At 51.5% G+C, this 16,963-nt stretch overlaps 7 protein-coding genes across 7 annotated transcripts in view; 3 read left to right on the forward strand and 4 right to left on the reverse strand.

The window, feature by feature from the left end:
* Window positions 1-300: 300 nt before the first annotated feature.
* On the reverse strand, window positions 301-4,236 carry GT037_008301 (adenylosuccinate lyase; the record flags this gene model as incomplete). The annotated part of the gene is made up of 4 exons (XM_038933348.1): window positions 301-1,440; window positions 1,498-1,864; window positions 2,628-2,741; window positions 2,786-4,236. The coding sequence occupies 4 exons, from the start codon at window positions 4,234-4,236 to the stop codon at window positions 301-303; spliced, it is 3,072 nt and encodes a 1,023-aa protein (XP_038784013.1).
* A 555-nt stretch (window positions 4,237-4,791) lies between these two features.
* Window positions 4,792-5,586, forward strand: GT037_008302 (superoxide mitochondrial precursor; the record flags this gene model as incomplete). The annotated part of the gene is made up of 3 exons (XM_038933349.1): window positions 4,792-4,921; window positions 4,971-5,445; window positions 5,499-5,586. 3 exons carry the CDS (start codon window positions 4,792-4,794, stop codon window positions 5,584-5,586), a joined length of 693 nt encoding a protein of 230 aa, XP_038784014.1.
* Window positions 5,587-6,050: 464 nt separating this feature from the next.
* Window positions 6,051-7,089, reverse strand: GT037_008303 (uncharacterized protein; the record flags this gene model as incomplete). The annotated part of the gene is made up of 2 exons (XM_038933350.1): window positions 6,051-6,832; window positions 6,882-7,089. The coding sequence occupies 2 exons, from the start codon at window positions 7,087-7,089 to the stop codon at window positions 6,051-6,053; spliced, it is 990 nt and encodes a 329-aa protein (XP_038784015.1).
* Window positions 7,090-8,300: 1,211 nt separating this feature from the next.
* Window positions 8,301-8,778, reverse strand: GT037_008304 (mitochondrial ribosomal protein 10; the record flags this gene model as incomplete). The annotated part of the gene is made up of 3 exons (XM_038933351.1): window positions 8,301-8,387; window positions 8,438-8,517; window positions 8,643-8,778. 3 exons carry the CDS (start codon window positions 8,776-8,778, stop codon window positions 8,301-8,303), a joined length of 303 nt encoding a protein of 100 aa, XP_038784016.1.
* A 316-nt stretch (window positions 8,779-9,094) lies between these two features.
* On the forward strand, window positions 9,095-11,778 carry GT037_008305 (uncharacterized protein; the record flags this gene model as incomplete). Its single annotated transcript, XM_038933352.1, has 2 exons — window positions 9,095-9,470; window positions 9,518-11,778. The coding sequence occupies 2 exons, from the start codon at window positions 9,095-9,097 to the stop codon at window positions 11,776-11,778; spliced, it is 2,637 nt and encodes an 878-aa protein (XP_038784017.1).
* A 405-nt stretch (window positions 11,779-12,183) lies between these two features.
* GT037_008306 (uncharacterized protein) lies at window positions 12,184-15,874 on the reverse strand (the record flags this gene model as incomplete). Its single annotated transcript, XM_038933353.1, has 5 exons — window positions 12,184-13,614; window positions 13,661-13,840; window positions 13,890-14,013; window positions 14,577-15,712; window positions 15,764-15,874. 5 exons carry the CDS (start codon window positions 15,872-15,874, stop codon window positions 12,184-12,186), a joined length of 2,982 nt encoding a protein of 993 aa, XP_038784018.1.
* Window positions 15,875-16,961: 1,087 nt separating this feature from the next.
* The window catches only part of GT037_008307 (uncharacterized protein), a gene marked incomplete at both ends in the record, with an annotated part of 985 nt that continues 983 nt past the window's right edge, over window positions 16,962-16,963 (forward strand). The window contains one exon of the mRNA XM_038933354.1: window positions 16,962-16,963. This exon is cut by the window's right edge and continues 86 nt beyond it. Within this exon, the coding sequence (XP_038784019.1) occupies window positions 16,962-16,963 (2 nt within the window).

Consider the following 16,963-nt stretch of genomic DNA (forward strand, 5'->3'; position numbering starts at 1 on the left):
ACGGCATCGTAACGCGTTCTTTTTTTTTCTTGGAAAGGGCATTTTAGCAGTATTTGCGTGGCATTCAGCGTTCTGGGCATAGAATTAGCATATTTTAGTAATTTCGAGGGCACATACATATGGGATGATGATGAATGATACACGACTTTCATTGCTTTGTTGCAGAATTGAGTAGGACTATTAACCAGATACTCGTAAGTTGAATACTTTTCTCTCAACTCCGTTCATCTATCTTGACTCCCAATGAACGCCTAGAGTCTCCCTTCTTCTCTCGGACCCTTTTTTTCGATATACAACCCTCTAAACATTCAACTCACTGACCTTGGCGCCCTCGATGTAATCCTGGTATTTCTTCAGCTTGCCTTCAAGCACACCCCCCTTTCCACAGAACTTCTCGACAATCTCCTCACTCCGTCCCGTGTACAACTTGCTGTCAAGCATAGTATCGAGCTCACCCCAGATAGGCTTGAAGAACTCTGTGTTCCTGATGCGATCAACCAAATCATTTGATTTGCCCTCGTTCTTGACCTGCGCACCGGCCTGGTGGGAAAGTACGCGAATCTGCTCGTGTGCTTCCTGACGCGATTCGCCCTTGGCAACGAGACGCATGATGATGGACTCTGTGATCATGAAGGGCAATTCCTCTTGCACGCGTGCGTCGACGCGCTTGGGGTAGACGACCAGACCGGATGTTACGTTGTCGAGAGACAGCAAGATAGCGTCGGCAAGTAGGAACATCTCGGGGATGTCCATGCGGCGGATCGCCGAGTCGTCGAGGGAACGCTCCATCCATTGGTCTGAGAGCGTGTTTGCGAACGAAGCCGGCTTGGACATGAGCTCACGGCTGAGCGCGTAGATGCGTTCTGAGCGCATGGGGTTGCGCTTGTATGCCATGGCGGAAGAGCCGATTTGGTCCTTTTCAAACGGCTCTTCGAGTTCCTTCCACGCGGCTAGGTGGCGGATGTCTCCTGTGATCTTTTGCGCAGAGGCGCCGAGGCCGCAGATGGCGTTTGCAATGATGAGGTCGACCTTGCGGGTGTAGGTCTGTGTGGAGATGGCGTAGCAGGAGGGAAATCCGGCCTTTTTGCAGAGCAGCTCGTTGAGCTGGTCGCACTTTTTGCTGTCGCCGTTGAAGATCTCGAGGAAAGAGGCTTGTGTACCGGTCGTTCCTTGCGCACCACGGAACTGTAGGGTCTCGCGGACGAGCTCTATGGCCTCAAGGTCGAAAAGGAGGTCTTGCGCCCATTGCGCCGCTCGCTTACCTACGGTGATGAGCTGAGCGGGCTGGAGATGGGTATAAGCAAGAGTAGGCTCGGATTTCCATTTCAGGGCAAAGGCGGAGAGGTTGGAGATGACTTTTGCGAGCTTGGGGATGAGGAGATCCAGGCCATCGCGCATAAGAATGAGTTCAGCATTATCCGTTACATAGCAGCTGGTTGCCTGTGGGAATTAGTACCGTTTCTTGAGGCTTTTCTACCGCTTCACGTGATAACCTACTCCGTAATGGATGATACCTGCTGCAGCAGGAGCAACTTGTCCATAGGCGTGTACATGCGCCATAACATCGTGTCTCCTCTTCTTCTCCTCGACCTTGGCAACTCCGAAATCATCATCCGTAACGGTTAGGTGCTCCCTCATCTGGGTGAGCGCCTCGTCACTGATGTTCTCAATTCCTAGCTCCTTCTCCGCCTCTGCGAGGAATAGCCATAGCTTGCGCCATATCGAGTGTCGGCTGCGCTGCGAGAACAGTTGCGACATCTCCGCCGAACAGTACCGGCCTGTAAGGGAAGTCTGGTACGCATCGAATATGGTGGCGCCAGATTTGGTCTTCATGTCTGATATGCGGGACTGAATGTCCAGGGAGCTATTGTTGGTAGCCATGACTGTGTGGTGTTTTGAGGGGTGGTGTGGTGGATGAGTAACCGTTTGGCGGTTCGTTTGTGGGTTAGTCCGATAGTCTTCCGAATCTGGTATCAGAGTAATTTTTCAACTTTGCCGTAACCACAATACGTGTGATATCACGGTAAGAACAATTGTATGGAAGGATATTGGGGTATCGTGAAGTCAATTCGTGAGATGATTCACAGCGTTGTGGCGCGCTTTTTCTACCCAAAGACCAATGACGTCCTCACGTGTAGTCAAAAAGTTTTGGAGCTCGCTAAACCCCACATTTAGGTACTATCGCACCTTTGGAAACGCACGTCAATGGTCGATTTCTAGGGTGATGTCGGAGGGGGAGATAGACACCGATCGACGATAAAATAGCGATTTGGGGTAGCAGAAATTTTCCCGCGGCGTTGTTGGGGTTCTGGGCAACCGAATTGTAGGTACTCGTAACGAGGGATTTGCTACGAGGAACCTCCGAATTGCTTCACATTCATACACGCTCCAACGTTCGGTGGGTATTTCCCCGGTCGAGGAGACCCGCGGGATACACTCAAAAGAATGACTACGAACTCCCCCACGTAGGTGGCAGGTTCAACATGAATAGAAGTCTAGACCTTGGTATCTCATGATGCGCTTACTCTGCGCTACTCCACGTAGCCATATCCACCAAGAGCCGTAACCCGTTCATGCGGCTCTGCCCAACTGCGACTCCACAATTATTGCCGTCTCCGCGGACTCACAGCGCTGGACCTTTCCACACGTCGCGGTTGATCTTGAACAAGTTACTCTGCTTGTGCGGGAGGCTAATCTCGCGCTCTTTGTAGAATCCAGCTTCTTGAAGGTACTTTGCAAGTCTGAACTGTTAGCACTATCCGTCAAATGTTGGCACAAAACTTACTTTTCGTTATCGACCCTCGGCTCCAACATGACCCTCTCTGTCCGGTTATCCGCGAGCCAACAATAGTGCACTAATGCGCTCAGCCAGATCTTTACCCTGTGTGCGCCCCTAAACTCCTGCTCGCCCACCAAGCAGTGGAAACCTCGGTCGTAGTCGCTAACAATGGGTAAGTACTTTCCAAGATTGTCTTCCTTGACCCAGTATATCTCAAAGTAGCCAAACGGCTTCCCGTCCCAACATCCTATGACTGGGAACGAGTTCTTTGATCGTAGGCCGTTCTTGAGAAATTCCTCTTGATGAGACTGTGGACCTGCCTCGCCCCAAAAATGCGATACACGGGGATCGTTCATCCATTTGTGTAGATATTCCGAGTCGGACATTCCCGCATTCATCGAGTTCATGTTGGGAGCGACGGAGTCAGAAGCTGCAATCTGGCTGTTGCGGTTTGGGCTGGAGACTGGCCCCTGGTGTCGAAGCGCTTTCGAAGAGATGGAAGCTACCCGGAAAGACAGGTACTGTCCAACGCTGGGTATGTATCTTGTGTACAGTATCTCTCCCTGTCGAGGCGGTTTCGGGCGTATGGGGTGTCGCGTGTTGTTCGTGAAGACATATTGCGCAGGAGGAGGTGGATAGTACGTTGGGAGGTGCGAGCTCGAGTGGAAGGGGCCTGGCGCCGTTGGTGACCACAGACCTGGTGATACTTGATCAAGCTGTTGTTCTTTCTTCGCATCAGATCCGCCCGCTGGGGACGACGGTCTCGAGGGATATGGTGAGCCCGACGGGAAGGGCGAGTTGGTGTTGGCTAATGGCGACAGAGTGAACAAGTATATTCTCGGGTCAAGCTGCCAGAACGTCCTTCGACTGACGAACATGTGTGTCCAGCCTTCAGGAGAAGACTCTTCTTGTGCGCATCCTACAGTCGAATCTTCGCTGGCGATGAGACCCATGCGCTCCAGCTTGGGCAGCACGACCTTGCCTTTGAAAACACCCTCTCTGTTGATGTTTATGCGCCACTCGCCCTTGGGCTTGCCAGCATCGGCGGTGTTCTTGGAACGCGCGTTTGTGACCTGCAGTGTCGGTTCGGGCTGGTGAAAGTACCAGTACAGCGTCGCCCACAGCATCATGGCGATCTGGCGGGTTGGCGACGCAGCCGGCTTAAACTCGCTGCTACTGGGATTCGATATGGACGAGATGTAGAGGTGGTCTCCATTCAAGGTGGGTTTCTTGAAGCGGTGAATGCGACGTGGTGGGAACAGCTCCTCCTCATCCTGCTGCTGCTGCTCTTGTTCGTCCGTGGCCAATTCATCCTCGGAGTTGAGCACAACTGTCCAGCCAGGCGGAAATGGCGAATGCGTGTGGACATCGCTCGACTTGAAGAAGAGGCCTCCAAAGACAGGCGTGACGGTAAGGTTCTGGCCGTTGGGCAAGTGAACGACATTAACGGGCGCCATGATGACGTTGGCGGGGTAGCTAAAGTAAGTTGTAAGAAGGAAGCCTAGGTGGAGCGCGTTGGTAGAGGCTATGTCCTAAATGCAGGGCAAACCTCAATCACCTCACATGGGGTGAGATGTCTGATACTTGAATCAAGCGCGTCTTTTTTCCGGCACGCGATTGTCAAAATTGCACAGCTGCCACCCACGTCTTGAGTAACTAGTTCTTCCTGAAAACGCCGCGCGGGGCTATCGCGGGGAGTTAACATGTCGCGAAAGCCATCTATTTTCTCTGGACATTCTCACATGAAGACGCGCGTTTATTCGCGAGACTTCAGCATACATCATGCGAACGTAACGCGGTACCGGGGCGTTTTCATTGGCCGAGGGGCGTCTTTCCGTGAGGAGTGGAGGTTGTGCTATGTAGAAGCTCCAAGCTCGGTGGTCGGCATGTTGGTATGACGAAATGCGAGGCCATAATAAATCCCGAGCTTCCCCAGCCAGAGTTCCACCAGCTTCTAACCACCATAACACACCCAACACTCAATTGAATCCAAGACATCAATTGAAGCCATCATGAACACCACTCTCCTCCGCACATCTGCCCTGCGCTCGGCTGCGAGGGCCGCCGCTCCCGTCACCTCCCGTGCTGGTCTCGCTGGCACCACATTCGTTCGTGGCAAGGCCACCCTGCCCGATCTCCCATGTGCGTCCTATCATCTGAAAAACACGCATCGCATACTAATACAAGACAGACGACTATGGCGCGCTTGAGCCCTCCATCTCCGGCAAGATCATGGAACTGCACCACAAGAACCACCACAACACCTACGTAACCTCGTTCAACAACTTCAGCGAGCAAATCGCCGAGGCCAAGCAAAAGGAAGACATCAAGGCACAGATTGCGCTGCAGCCTTTGATCAACTTCCACGGCGGCGGCCACATCAACCACAGCCTCTTCTGGGAGAACCTCGCGCCTACCAACCAGGGTGGTGGTGAGCCTCCTTCTGGCGCGCTGTCTGCTGCCATCAACAACAGCTACGGCAGCCTCGATGCCTTCAAGGAGAAGTTCAACACTGCGCTCGCGGGTATTCAGGGCAGCGGCTGGGCGTGGTTGGTCCAGGACACGCAGACTGGAGCTATCCAGATCAGGACGTATGCCAACCAGGACCCCGTCGTCGGTCAATTCCGTCCTATTCTGGGTGTTGACGCCTGGGAGCACGCCTACTAGTAAGTCAGACGATGAGATTTTGATAAGAGCATGTTGAACTAACCGTTTCTAGCCTCGACTACCAGAACCGCAAGGCCGAGTACTTCAAGGCCATCTGGAACGTCATCAACTGGAAGGCCGCCGAGAAGCGCTTCCAGTAGATTTGACGTCTCACGGCAGGGCGACGTTCCTAACTCGCCGTTCAGTCGAACATAGTCTTGATAGCGTGTATAGTGTAGTAATGCAAGCGAATGAATTTATTCAGACCAAATGTCATCTTCAAACATAGGTCTAGGTGCATTTGCGTCAATATAGATTTTGGGGTAGCGTCTTCAAATATATGCGATCTATATCTGCCAAAATAGGATTCGTAAAGGGCATGGTGTCCTGCCGTGTATGTGCTAGTCTAGGAATATACCAATAGTGTGATGGGCCTATGCCCTGTACTGTCTCATCGTGTCTGCATATCCCAAGAATTTGGTATCAATCCCATCAACACCGTGCTGTAATACAAACAAGAACAAGTAAAACATGTTCCAAGACCGAGGTCTGGAATGAAAAACAATAATATACCGCCATCAAGTCGATGAACAAAGCAAACGAGAATGAAACAGTAAATGTACGCTCACTTTTCAGCCGTAGGCGCCTCCACTGCCCTAGATGTCCCGTCGACCTCCACAATATCCACCTGGTCCCTGCCCCTGCCCATTCTCGATAGATATTGTTGCCAGGTCTTGCTATTGTCGCCATATGGACTAGCCGGTGAAGGCAAACCTGACGACGAAAAGCCTGGAGAGAGGAAACCCATGGGATTATACTCCACCATGGTTTGTTGGCTTGTTGGATGGGAAGCACCAGCAGAGCGCGGATTGTCCTTCGCTGCTTCTTTCCTGCGGCGCCATGCAAGAAAGACGACGAAAAGGATGAAGGAGACAAAGAGACATGCGCCGATTGTGCCGCCGACGATAGCGCCTAAGCTGGGTTTTGACGAGGTGGACGAGGAAGACGAGGATGAACTGGAGGAGGTCGGCGTGCTGATGGATTCCTTGGTGACGGTCGCGGTAACGGTTTCCCTCGCTGCGGAACTGGTTGGTAGGCTCATGCCCAGGCTATGGTACGCAGTACTTGTAAAGGCGCTGGCTGCACAGCCATACTGTGTAAGGACTATCCTATCGTAGATGAACTGCCACTGGTAGCAAGCTGGTGCTGAGCTGGCAGTGCACTTTGCTATCGCAGCGTCGGAAGAGCAGGCGTCGTTTGTGCAGGATGCTGACATGGCTGTTGAGGCAATACATGCTGTGGCTATTGTACAGGAAGTACCCAGACCGGACTGACAGCAGCCATGGATGCCGAAATCGCGGTTTGTCGCGCATACATCTGTGGGATTTGAACATGTTACTGGGCTCACTAATGGAGAGTCAGTACAGGTCGAAGAATAGAGTCAAAACAACCCTACCTGAGATGCCAGAACCAGAGACATATCCACAAGTATTACTCCCTTGTTGACGCCTGGAAAGATCAAGAGGGAGCTGTGGTGCTGCCGTAGGAGCTGGACTCCATCCATCCATGGTAGGTGTATATTGTGTAGGTTCCGGTATCGAGAAAGCAGCCGCGTATGCCATAGCCGGTCCTAACAAGGCGAAGGTAAGAAGTGTAAACGCCATCGTCTTTCCATGAGTGCAGCTCCTAATTATGTAAACACACTATCCTCAACCCAGGTTTTGCGAATACACAAAGATGACGACCGACAGAGTCGTACGCTGGCGTTGTATGAGGTACCAAAAACGAAGATCGCTACGCAATACAGCAGACTATAAGAAGCTCACAACACCTCTACGCGGCTGAGTGCATGTGGGAGGGGAACCAGCACCCTGGCAAGACGTGTTGCGGCAGGGTAAGCTCCCATCGCTTCCCTGGCTATGCGATCGGGCCATGTCCCTGGCGATCCAATCGAAAGCGGTCTCTAGCGATGACGATGAGGGAAGGCAGGGTAGCTTCAGGAAAGGTCTCGCATAACATCCTTCATCTCTCTTCCCGCATCAGCCCAATCACACCTAAGATTTTCCGCCCTGGACAAAACATGTGCGTGACGAGCCACTGGGAGGTTGGGAAAAGGTCTAGTATGCGGCCGGAACAAGGTTGGCGTAGGATCTGGTCGGCTGGAGGGCTGAGCGACGCATTGGTAGATGTGCTGGTGGGGCGTAGAGTGAGTGGGTCTAAGCCTGCATGTGGCGTTGGCCAAAGATGGTAAATATAGCCCAAGTGAGCGTGTTTCGGTCAACGATGCACAGCATAATTATGCGCAATGACGAGCGGGGTATAACACTGCGGTAATCCCTTGGCAGCTGCGTCTGATTTTGTGGGTTGCTATTGGTGAGGGAGTGAAGACTTAGCATCAGGCCTATCAGGCGGCCTGCGAGAGCGATGAAACATACAAAGGCAGTCTCATACGTGGGTGAACGTGGGGAGTGGTATGCACTGCCTACTTGAGCAGATGTGGTTTGCAAGACTGATAGTTGCTATGGCCTTGAGTGGGAGTTGGTCTAGAATGATGGACCGTACTGAAACATGAAACCAGCAGACAAAGCATGCGTGGTCGTGCGTGAAGGGCTGTCCTGCAGTCTTCGCTCGGACAGCTACTGGCCAACTCATGGCCTGATTCATCCCTTACCTCTGACATGTCTGTACGTAACAGAGCTGGTCGAGACTTGTTGCACTTTGATATTGTCGGCCCATTTGCAAATGCCCACTCTTACTAGATTCGTTTATATACAACGATCGTAACCATAACGCCTGTCGATGATGCCAACGACTTAACTCCCCCATGATGCTGTTTCGTGGGTATACATAATATACAAAGACAATGGCGTGTGATCTAGTCCCGCTTGTGGGGGCCGACAATCTTAGGGTACATTCTCGAGAGGTGGTAGTTGATGTTGTTCTTCTTCTGGTTGTGATCTCGCTGGATGAAAGGTTAGAGACGTCCAGAGGTTGCTGAGGCGATGAACATACTGGCGCATCCATACATTGCCGTAATTTCTGCTCGAGCTGCGCACAGCCCTGTACACTGTAGCCGGAAGACGCCCAGCATCCTGTAGCCATATGTCAGCCCATGTTCGTGGTTGTCTTCCCAAACACTCGGCCCCGCATCACACCCTACGGCACAGCCCAATATCACACCCCGACTTCGTCATTCCACAGTTCCATCCTGACATACCCAAAACTGATGACATTGCTCCCAGACATGGGTTTGCCTCTGGCTTGTTCGGTCGTCGGACGCGGAGTTTTGGTAGCGGCGGGAGGGGTCGGTGCGTGGCCGACTGAACGGCGGTTCCCTGAGGCTTCGGTACCATCTTGTAGATGCTTTTTGACAGATTGATGCGATCCGGATGCGACGTGAGTGCTGGCCTTGTGCGGGCTCGTGGGTTGGAAGGCGTCGTCGTCGTCGACGAGTCGGTGGATTCAAAAGTTTCCGCCGCGGCAATCTCCTTAGCGTGCCTGCCCCATCGTGATCCCTGTCCGGCTTTGTTTACGATGGTACCTTCCTAGCGACCGACGGCCAACACAGACGACACTCCCTCACGACGATACTAACGAGCCTCACGACACAGGACCCATGGTTGCGCGCCATTGATATTTCTATACTAGTACTATTTAACCGCCGACGTCATGGTTTTCACTCCGCGCAAACGCGCCACGCCCACCAAAACATTCGACAACACATGGAACGAGACCGACACTGCATTCCTCACTCCGAGTGCTCTCCCGGTTTCCAAAGTGCCGCGCGCATGGGAGCGAAGACAGGAAGTAAAGAGGGTAGGTGGAGGAAGGGAGAAGAAGATTTGGCGGAGATTTGATGTCAGGGCGCGTGCCGACGACACACCACAGGAGTCAGAAGATGAGGAGGAACAAGATGCGCGTTCAAGGCCTGTGAAGAGGCGGCAGCACATGAGTCCCAAGGCTATGGAGAAGTCCACAAGTAGACTTGGCAAGAAGCGCGCGTTCAAGGCGACGCGCTGGGACAGGAGGAAGAGCGTTCTGCCAAGTACGACCACTAAGTGCACTACGGTAACATTCGCTGACTGATCGCAGGGAAAAGAGCGACACAAATTGGAGACTCCGTAATCAGCGCAAACGACGAAGCACACAGCGAAGAGGAAGAAGATGATACTCACAACATGGAAGGCGAGGACAGCTTTGAGACAATCGCAGATGGACATGAACAGATGGAGCCTGTAGAAGACGACGGATCGGCTTTTACGTTTGCAGCGGAGGTGCCGACGGCCGGAGTTTCTGATCACGAGGGTGTAGGAGACCAACAAGACCCTGGATTTGCCGAAGACGCGACGATTGCGAAGCTGTTCCGTTCGCCACTCAAGCAGACGTCGAATACCTCAGACGCATCGCCGGAGAAGGTCGAATACCCAGAGCTACCCCTGAGCGACAGCCCAGAAGTGGAAACGGAAGTGACGACAACGGATACTGTACTCACTGGAGAAACGAATAAGGTTATAGAGGAGACTAATGCCGAGGAGGTTTCCACGAGGGGAATCGAAGAGGGAGTTGTGGCCCCGACCCAAGAGGTGGTCAGCGGCAAAAGCAACGAGACAGCGCCTGAAGAGGTGGAGCTAAAGTCAGGGGTACCAGGTGCTGCGACAGAGCTTCAATATCCAGCTTTGCCATTAGATGATGCTGCCACTTCACCAACACCAGTGCTTGACGAAGAACTCAATGAGGACGAGGATGCTGAGTTATCTGAAGTGGTCTTGGGCACACTGGCAGGTGGATTCCAGGACGACGGCAACACAATGGAAGACGTGTCTAGCTCTCCTGAAGCAAGCGCCCATGAAGACGATTTTACGGAAGCCTCTCTGCAGCTGAACATACAACGAGAGTACCAAGCAGCCGTTGAAGAGCATGCTCTGAGCCCCAAGAAAGACGCGGCTCCTTCCGAGATTGATATGGCCGACGCACCTGTCGCATCTACAGACATTGCTGATGGATTGACGTTTTCATTCACACCAACCAAACCGCAATCGCCTGCTCCGCGTCGACTGCACTCCCCTCCGCCGCCGCCGCGCCCTGAGTCTGGACCCGACGATGTTACCATGACGGCTGCTATCGACGATGATACGGCCATCCTCAAGGACTTCCTCAACCGTGCTGCCGCAAGCAAAGCTGAGAAGGCTGCCGTTACTACACACAAGAGAGAGTCGTTACAGAATCGGAGAGACTCAGATGTGGTCCGCCACGCCTTGGCCTCGCCCCGCAAGGTGCTCGAAGAAAAGGATCCGAATTCGCCTTCCAAGCAGCACACTGAATTGACGCTGGATCTATCGCAGATTCCAACACTAAACAAGCCCGCTGAAACTCTACCATCGCCTACTCCAGATGCAGAGGAGACAGAAACTGCAGAAGAGAAGAGCGCACAAGCGGCGAGACGCTCTTCACGGAAGAAGATCTCACGACTGCCCGCCCCAGGACCGCCCAAAATTAGCATCCGTCGTGCCGACGGTAACGAAGTAGTCGTACTCAAGAAGGACGACGCAAAAGTACTGGCTGACATGACACGAAACAACACACGCAAGAACAAGCAAGGCGCTTTCTGCGTTACCGTCCGGTTGATGAAGCTTGCAATGGATTCATATAATCTGCCCCCTATTGACGATGCGGAGAAGGAGCCCATCGTCGGTAAGAACGTACGCTGGGACGAGACATTGGCGTACTACCAGGAGAATCCAGACACTGTCGCAAATGCTCTAGCTGAAGCAGAGTCATTATCCACTCCAGACGAACTGGGAATGTCAGATGTTCCTGAGCCAAAGAAGAAGAAGGAGAAGATCAGCAAAACGTCCACACCCAAGGTACGAAGAGTACGCGGTCTCGGAACAACAAATGGTACGCCTGGCAAGGGTCTGCTCGCGCCTTCAGATCTCCTCCCGGAGGCTGTACAAGAAGAAAAAGAAGCATTGGACAAGCAAGCACCTAAAGCGAAGTCGACCAAAGTCAAGAAGATGCCCGTTGCGTCTTCAACCTCTACGGGCATCGACAGCAGTCTGTCTTCCAGTATATCCGATACCAAACTTCCCTCTCTTGACGTGACACCTGTGGGTGTACAGCCAGGAGTTCAACGCAAGAGTCGTCTTGCCGCGCCAAAGAAAGTCGTACTACCGCAGACACCATCTTCCGCGAAAGCTGGAGACAAGGAGAATGTAAATCGGTCCGGTATCAGCAATCCTACGCCCAAGAAGGGACTTCCTGCTCCCAAGGTCGTTATACCCGCTACCGCGAGCGTACCGGCAACTGTGGGCATGGAGTCTGGGCTGCCGAGGCGGAGAGGAAGAAAGTACTAGCTGGGTACGCGGATTGTTGTAGTTATGTTGTCGCATTTGGGGCCTCTCTTCAGGTTGTTTTATACCCCTTCTGTCTTTGTTATTTATGCATGTTTGGCGTTTTAGCGGTGGCGTTCAATTAGGAAGGGCATTTACATGAGGTCATTATCGACATAATTCATATGCATATTCGATCATTCTAGAACGATTTTGTGAGCTACTCAGCCGATATAGCGGTGGTCGTGGATCATGTAGATAATATTTCCTCTACAGGATCTATGTTGCTTTAGCAGAATCATTGTTTCATGGCCAGTAACCGTGGACATTCCTAACTAAGATGGATTGACAGGGTTGATAGCAATGCGTCGAGGTTGCTGAACGACAAAGTTATCATGAACGCATCCGTTCACGCAACTTCCAGTAATATTACCACATAAAATCTTCCCCATCAATCAATTGCATCCCACCAATCTCCACTTCTTTCACAGCCACTTCATCCTCCATCGCCGGCACCAAACTCTCTAGCTTACACTCCTCCGCCTTATAATGCAAATCAGCCTTAAACCGACACGCCTTCAGTCCCCCACCACCACCACCACCACCACCACCACCACTCTGCCCCATACACCCATCCTTCTGACAAAGATGGCCATAAAAGCAATCCTTCTTCCTACACGCCCCCTTCCTTGGACAAGGATTACAACTCAAGACATACTCCAGCACCTGCTTAGCTTCACGCTCCAGTGGGTTGTGGTCAAAAAGACAGGGATGATTAGTGCATTTCCCCTGCAGGTGAAAGGTGTTGCATGGTTTGGCTTTTGCGAAACGTGCGTTGTAGATCTTCCAGGCTGATGCGGAGGGTGAGGGACGGTATGCGTCTATGCGTTGGTGGGATGTATTCAGGGGGATGAAGCCGTGTGATCTTAGCGCTCGTGGCAGGATGGCGGAGATGTTGCCACGGTCTGTGAGTTGTGGGGATGAGGTCGAGCGGTTTACGCCGTCGAGACCTTTTGGGACATGCTGGTTGCGGCATTTTTCGCCAAAGCTACAAAAGCCTTTTCGGAAGTACTTGCAGAGCTGAGAGTCCTTTGGTGGGTTGGAGGTGGAGCCGTTCTTGACGTTTTGAGTGTTTGCGGATCGTCCTTCCCACCCAACGCTGTCTTGTTCATCGAATCCATTGGTTTCTGTAGGCGATAGATCGCCAAATGCGGAGTCTGAGACACTAAAAGAGCCATCTCGCCTCCATGATTCTTTGCGAGGAGTTGGAGACACAGGCTTAAGTATTGGTCTTACTACTGCCTTTTGCTTAGGTACTGTAGCTGACGCGCCTTTGCTGGCTGGTGTAGCAGCGGAAGGTTCGGACCATTTGAAGATGGTTGGAAACTGGGTGACATCCAGGCCAAACTCGTGGAATTTTGAGTTCCATCCAGCCCCTTGGACAAGGGTAATCTTGTCGCGTATGCCGCTGAAGGGCGACAATTGAGCTAGATACGCCGGATCATGACAAGCAGCGTACAAGATGTGTCTGCAAGCTGTATCCTCGGTAGCAATTTTAAACTGTTCTCTAATCTTGAATTTAGTGCCTTCTTCGTCTAGAGCGTCAATGAAGTCGAAGAGGCTGATGGCCCGAGTGAACGCGGCAGAGAACGGAGATAGCGATCGCTTTTCCAAACCGATAACTTTAGATCTTGCAAGCTGCTTAGATAGATTTGTCAAGTCCGCGTAGATCTTGACATGAATGCGGGCGGAACGGGCTTGTGGAACGCTTTGCTGTAGGTACTTCTCTATAGCTTCGTTGAGCATACGAGCGGCGCGCATTCCGCCTTCTTCCTTTTCGCGAACGAATTCATAGTTGAACTAGAGTCGGTCAGTGTGAATATTACGAAGCTCTGCTAGCACTTACGATGTAGTTGTTACCGTCTATCAACACCAAGACATAAGGATTTTGAGGCTTTATTGCTGCAGTCACGGTAGAGGCACCTGCAGCTGCTGGCTTTACGACATTGATTCTGCCTTTCTCTTCATATGCCTTCTTTAAGTCTTTGTACTCGTCAAGCAGCTGACCATATTCTCTTAAGAGATTCTAGGTAGGTCAGCGGACGTGAGTTGGTAACATGTCGGTATCGACTTACTGTTAGATCGATTTGTCTGTTCTGATCATTGAGCTTGAACTGCTCCAGATGCGTATCTAGCGAGTCGATCTTACCATCTGCTAGCATCTTGATGATGGCGCGCCGTCGGTATTGACGCGTTGGGCTATCGACACAAACAAGTCAGCAGATTGAGTCTGCGAAATGGTTGCGCGATGAACTCACAGCGAGTGCGGATCGGACTTTGGCAATGTTTATACACTCATATTTGACTAAACGATTGATGAATTGCCGCTGAGGGAAACGCTTGGTTGGCCAGCCGTCTCACGATATGGGCGGGGGTCTCAAGCGCTTGCTCCACCTGGCTAGTGCGAGGCTTTAGCGCCAGGAGTCGGCTCCGCCTCTTTCACTCTTACACATCCTCCACTGCGGCACTGCATTCTAATACTTTCGAAACGTACGCAATAAATAGTGATTTCATGCTACACCCGATCGAACCAGATGAGGCCTCCTTTGACGTCCGGTTCTAGCTCGACACCCACTGCTGTTACCTGCCCGTTCTCTGTTCTGATCTCGCCTCGGATTGTACTGTACAGTTTGCCTTCCCAGATACCATGCATCTCTACAGCAAACATGTTACCCGTTAGATGCTCAAATGCCAGCATGTAAGGAAAGCATCGATCGCTGCAATTCGCTACTAGCTTCCCATCCTTCACCTCAAGCACCAACCCTTTGTACCCAACGTTGTGATAGCTACCAGCTATGTTCCCCACAACAATACCGAGCGGCTCTACACTATCGACCTTCGTCCACTCAGGTTTCTCCGCCTCTTCCGCATCATCCATAGATTGGAAGTTCTTGAAGAATGTACCCCAGTCGATGCGATCTTCCTTCCTTACACCGATAACCTCGTCTAGTAGCGTAAACTTCAGAATGTCATTGACATAGGCTGCGCTATCCGAGTTCCCGAAGATTACAAGTCCCCAGTCGAACTTGGGCATGAAGCAAACCATGGCCTTGAATCCAGGTACTGAGCCGTAATGTCCGATCAATTTGTGTCCGCGATAGCTGGTAAGGCTTAAGCCTAAGGTGTAAAGCTCTTCACTTTTGAAGGGTATAGACCATTTCTCGTTGCTTAGGAGGTCAAAACTGCGAGGCGTGGCGAGTGCCTTGTGGCTCGCTTCGGAAAGAATCGGATCGCGTTTGATGAGAGCGCGGATCCATTTCGCGTAGTCGCCTGCACTGCTGAAGATACAGCCTGCGCCATGCCCTTCTGGAGCTGGAGGATAGTGAGGTATTGTAGCGTAGGATTGAGATCTGCTGTGCCAGTGATATGACGTTGTTCTGCGATCTTTGTCGCTGCTGGCTTGAATGTCGGGGATGTCGTGAAATGTATTGGTCATGCCGAGGGGTTTCCAGAGCTTTGTCCTTATAAAATCGGTATAGGACATTCCACTGACAGTCTCGATAAGATGCACCGCGACGCTGAACATGATATTACAATATACATGCTCGGTGCGAAGGGGCTTGACGAATTCAAGATTGCGCAGGTTGCGGGTCAAAGACTTTGGATTGTCTGGATGTTTCGCGCGGGCACTCAAGTACGATTCGTCATGAGTAGCAATGCCACTACGATGACTTAATATGTCTTCAATAGTAACCTGCTCTGTAAGATATGGGTCAGGAAGGACGAAGTCGTCTGGAAGGATCTTCGAAACAGGTGTTGTCCATTGTACGTCTGTGTACTTCTCATCGTCTACAAGAAGTGCGACGGCTCCTGCAGTGGTACTCTTGGACGTGCTTGCCAGGTCAAAGAGGGTATCTGTATTTGTCTCGACGTCGGGTAGTTTCGAATAGCCATATGCCTAGAAAGGATGAGTACTCAGGGTTCGCTAGCTCTGACCTAACCTACTTACCTTTGAGTAGATATCATCGCCCTGCACGACGGCAAGCGAGAGACCTGGCACGTTGAATTCTTTAATCTTCTCCAGCACGAGCTGATCGAATTCAGGCGTTTTATGAGCCATGGTGTGATGGTGTTCTTGAATTTGAGCTATTCAGATCTCAAAGATGACTACTTTCGATATATATGTGATCGTACCTCTTAGGTATGGATGCCTAGTCAGTCGCAGCTTCTCCAACATGCTCCACCATACATACGTTCATCATAATGACTCATTTACAACCATTAGAAGCGATGCTGAATATAGCCTAAGCGATTTCCTTGTTACTTCTATGTCGAAACGTAAGACTTATTCGTGCATCTCAAACCAGCGCCGCTGAGTCAGACCCGCCAGGCCGGAAAGGATCCAACCACAAGCAGAGATGATTCGAGCCAATGGGAGCTACTGCTCAGTCGACCTCATAGCGCTGATCAAAGATCTTCGTACAGCCGGTGGTAGATCCTGCGCATCAGGAATCCCGACCACGCTATCTAAGTATCGTGGTGGACAGCGTCAGTTAATGCACCCGCATTGCCAAGACAAGAAATACAAAACATAGGCTCAAAAATCAAAGAAGAAGGCCTGTGCCATCGACACCCATTGGCGATCAGCGGTAACGAGTCGTTTGAGACCGTGATAATTGGGTCCAGATAGCGCGTCACTCACGACTTGTCCAATAATCCCCAAGAGTTGAACTTTAGTAGTATTGATATTTTGTGGCCCAGATACATGATGAGATGAGGTTGTGTTGTGTCTTAGGAAGAGGGGAGGAACGGAAGGTTGCAAACCAGTTAACTTCAAACTCTACGCTGGCCTTGTGATAGCGCGTAACTTTAGAGAAGAGCCAGGACACAATGCAGACACAACATTACAGATGCCAGTTGATCATTGTGGTTCCTGAAATATTTTCAAGGGAGAAGAAACCTGCTCGATATTTCTTTGCAACCCACTGATCAAGCTACGAGAGTGATTCACTTCCATGAGATTCGTGTCTATGCGCTGTCTTTCCCTTTCCCCCTAAACATAACCCGGTTTGCTAGATTGCAAGTCTTAACATCTATTCAGGAGTTTGTGAGCCGACTCAACCCGAACTTTAACTCCTTCCGCTGATCATCTACCATTTCCTGTAGGCCGCTTAAACAACTCCTACGAGTACTCATAATGCGCAGTCCC

This window comes from Alternaria burnsii (assembly GCF_013036055.1).
Source record: "Alternaria burnsii strain CBS107.38 chromosome Unknown 753, whole genome shotgun sequence".
In the NCBI taxonomy this organism is placed as follows: domain Eukaryota; kingdom Fungi; phylum Ascomycota; class Dothideomycetes; order Pleosporales; family Pleosporaceae; genus Alternaria; species Alternaria burnsii.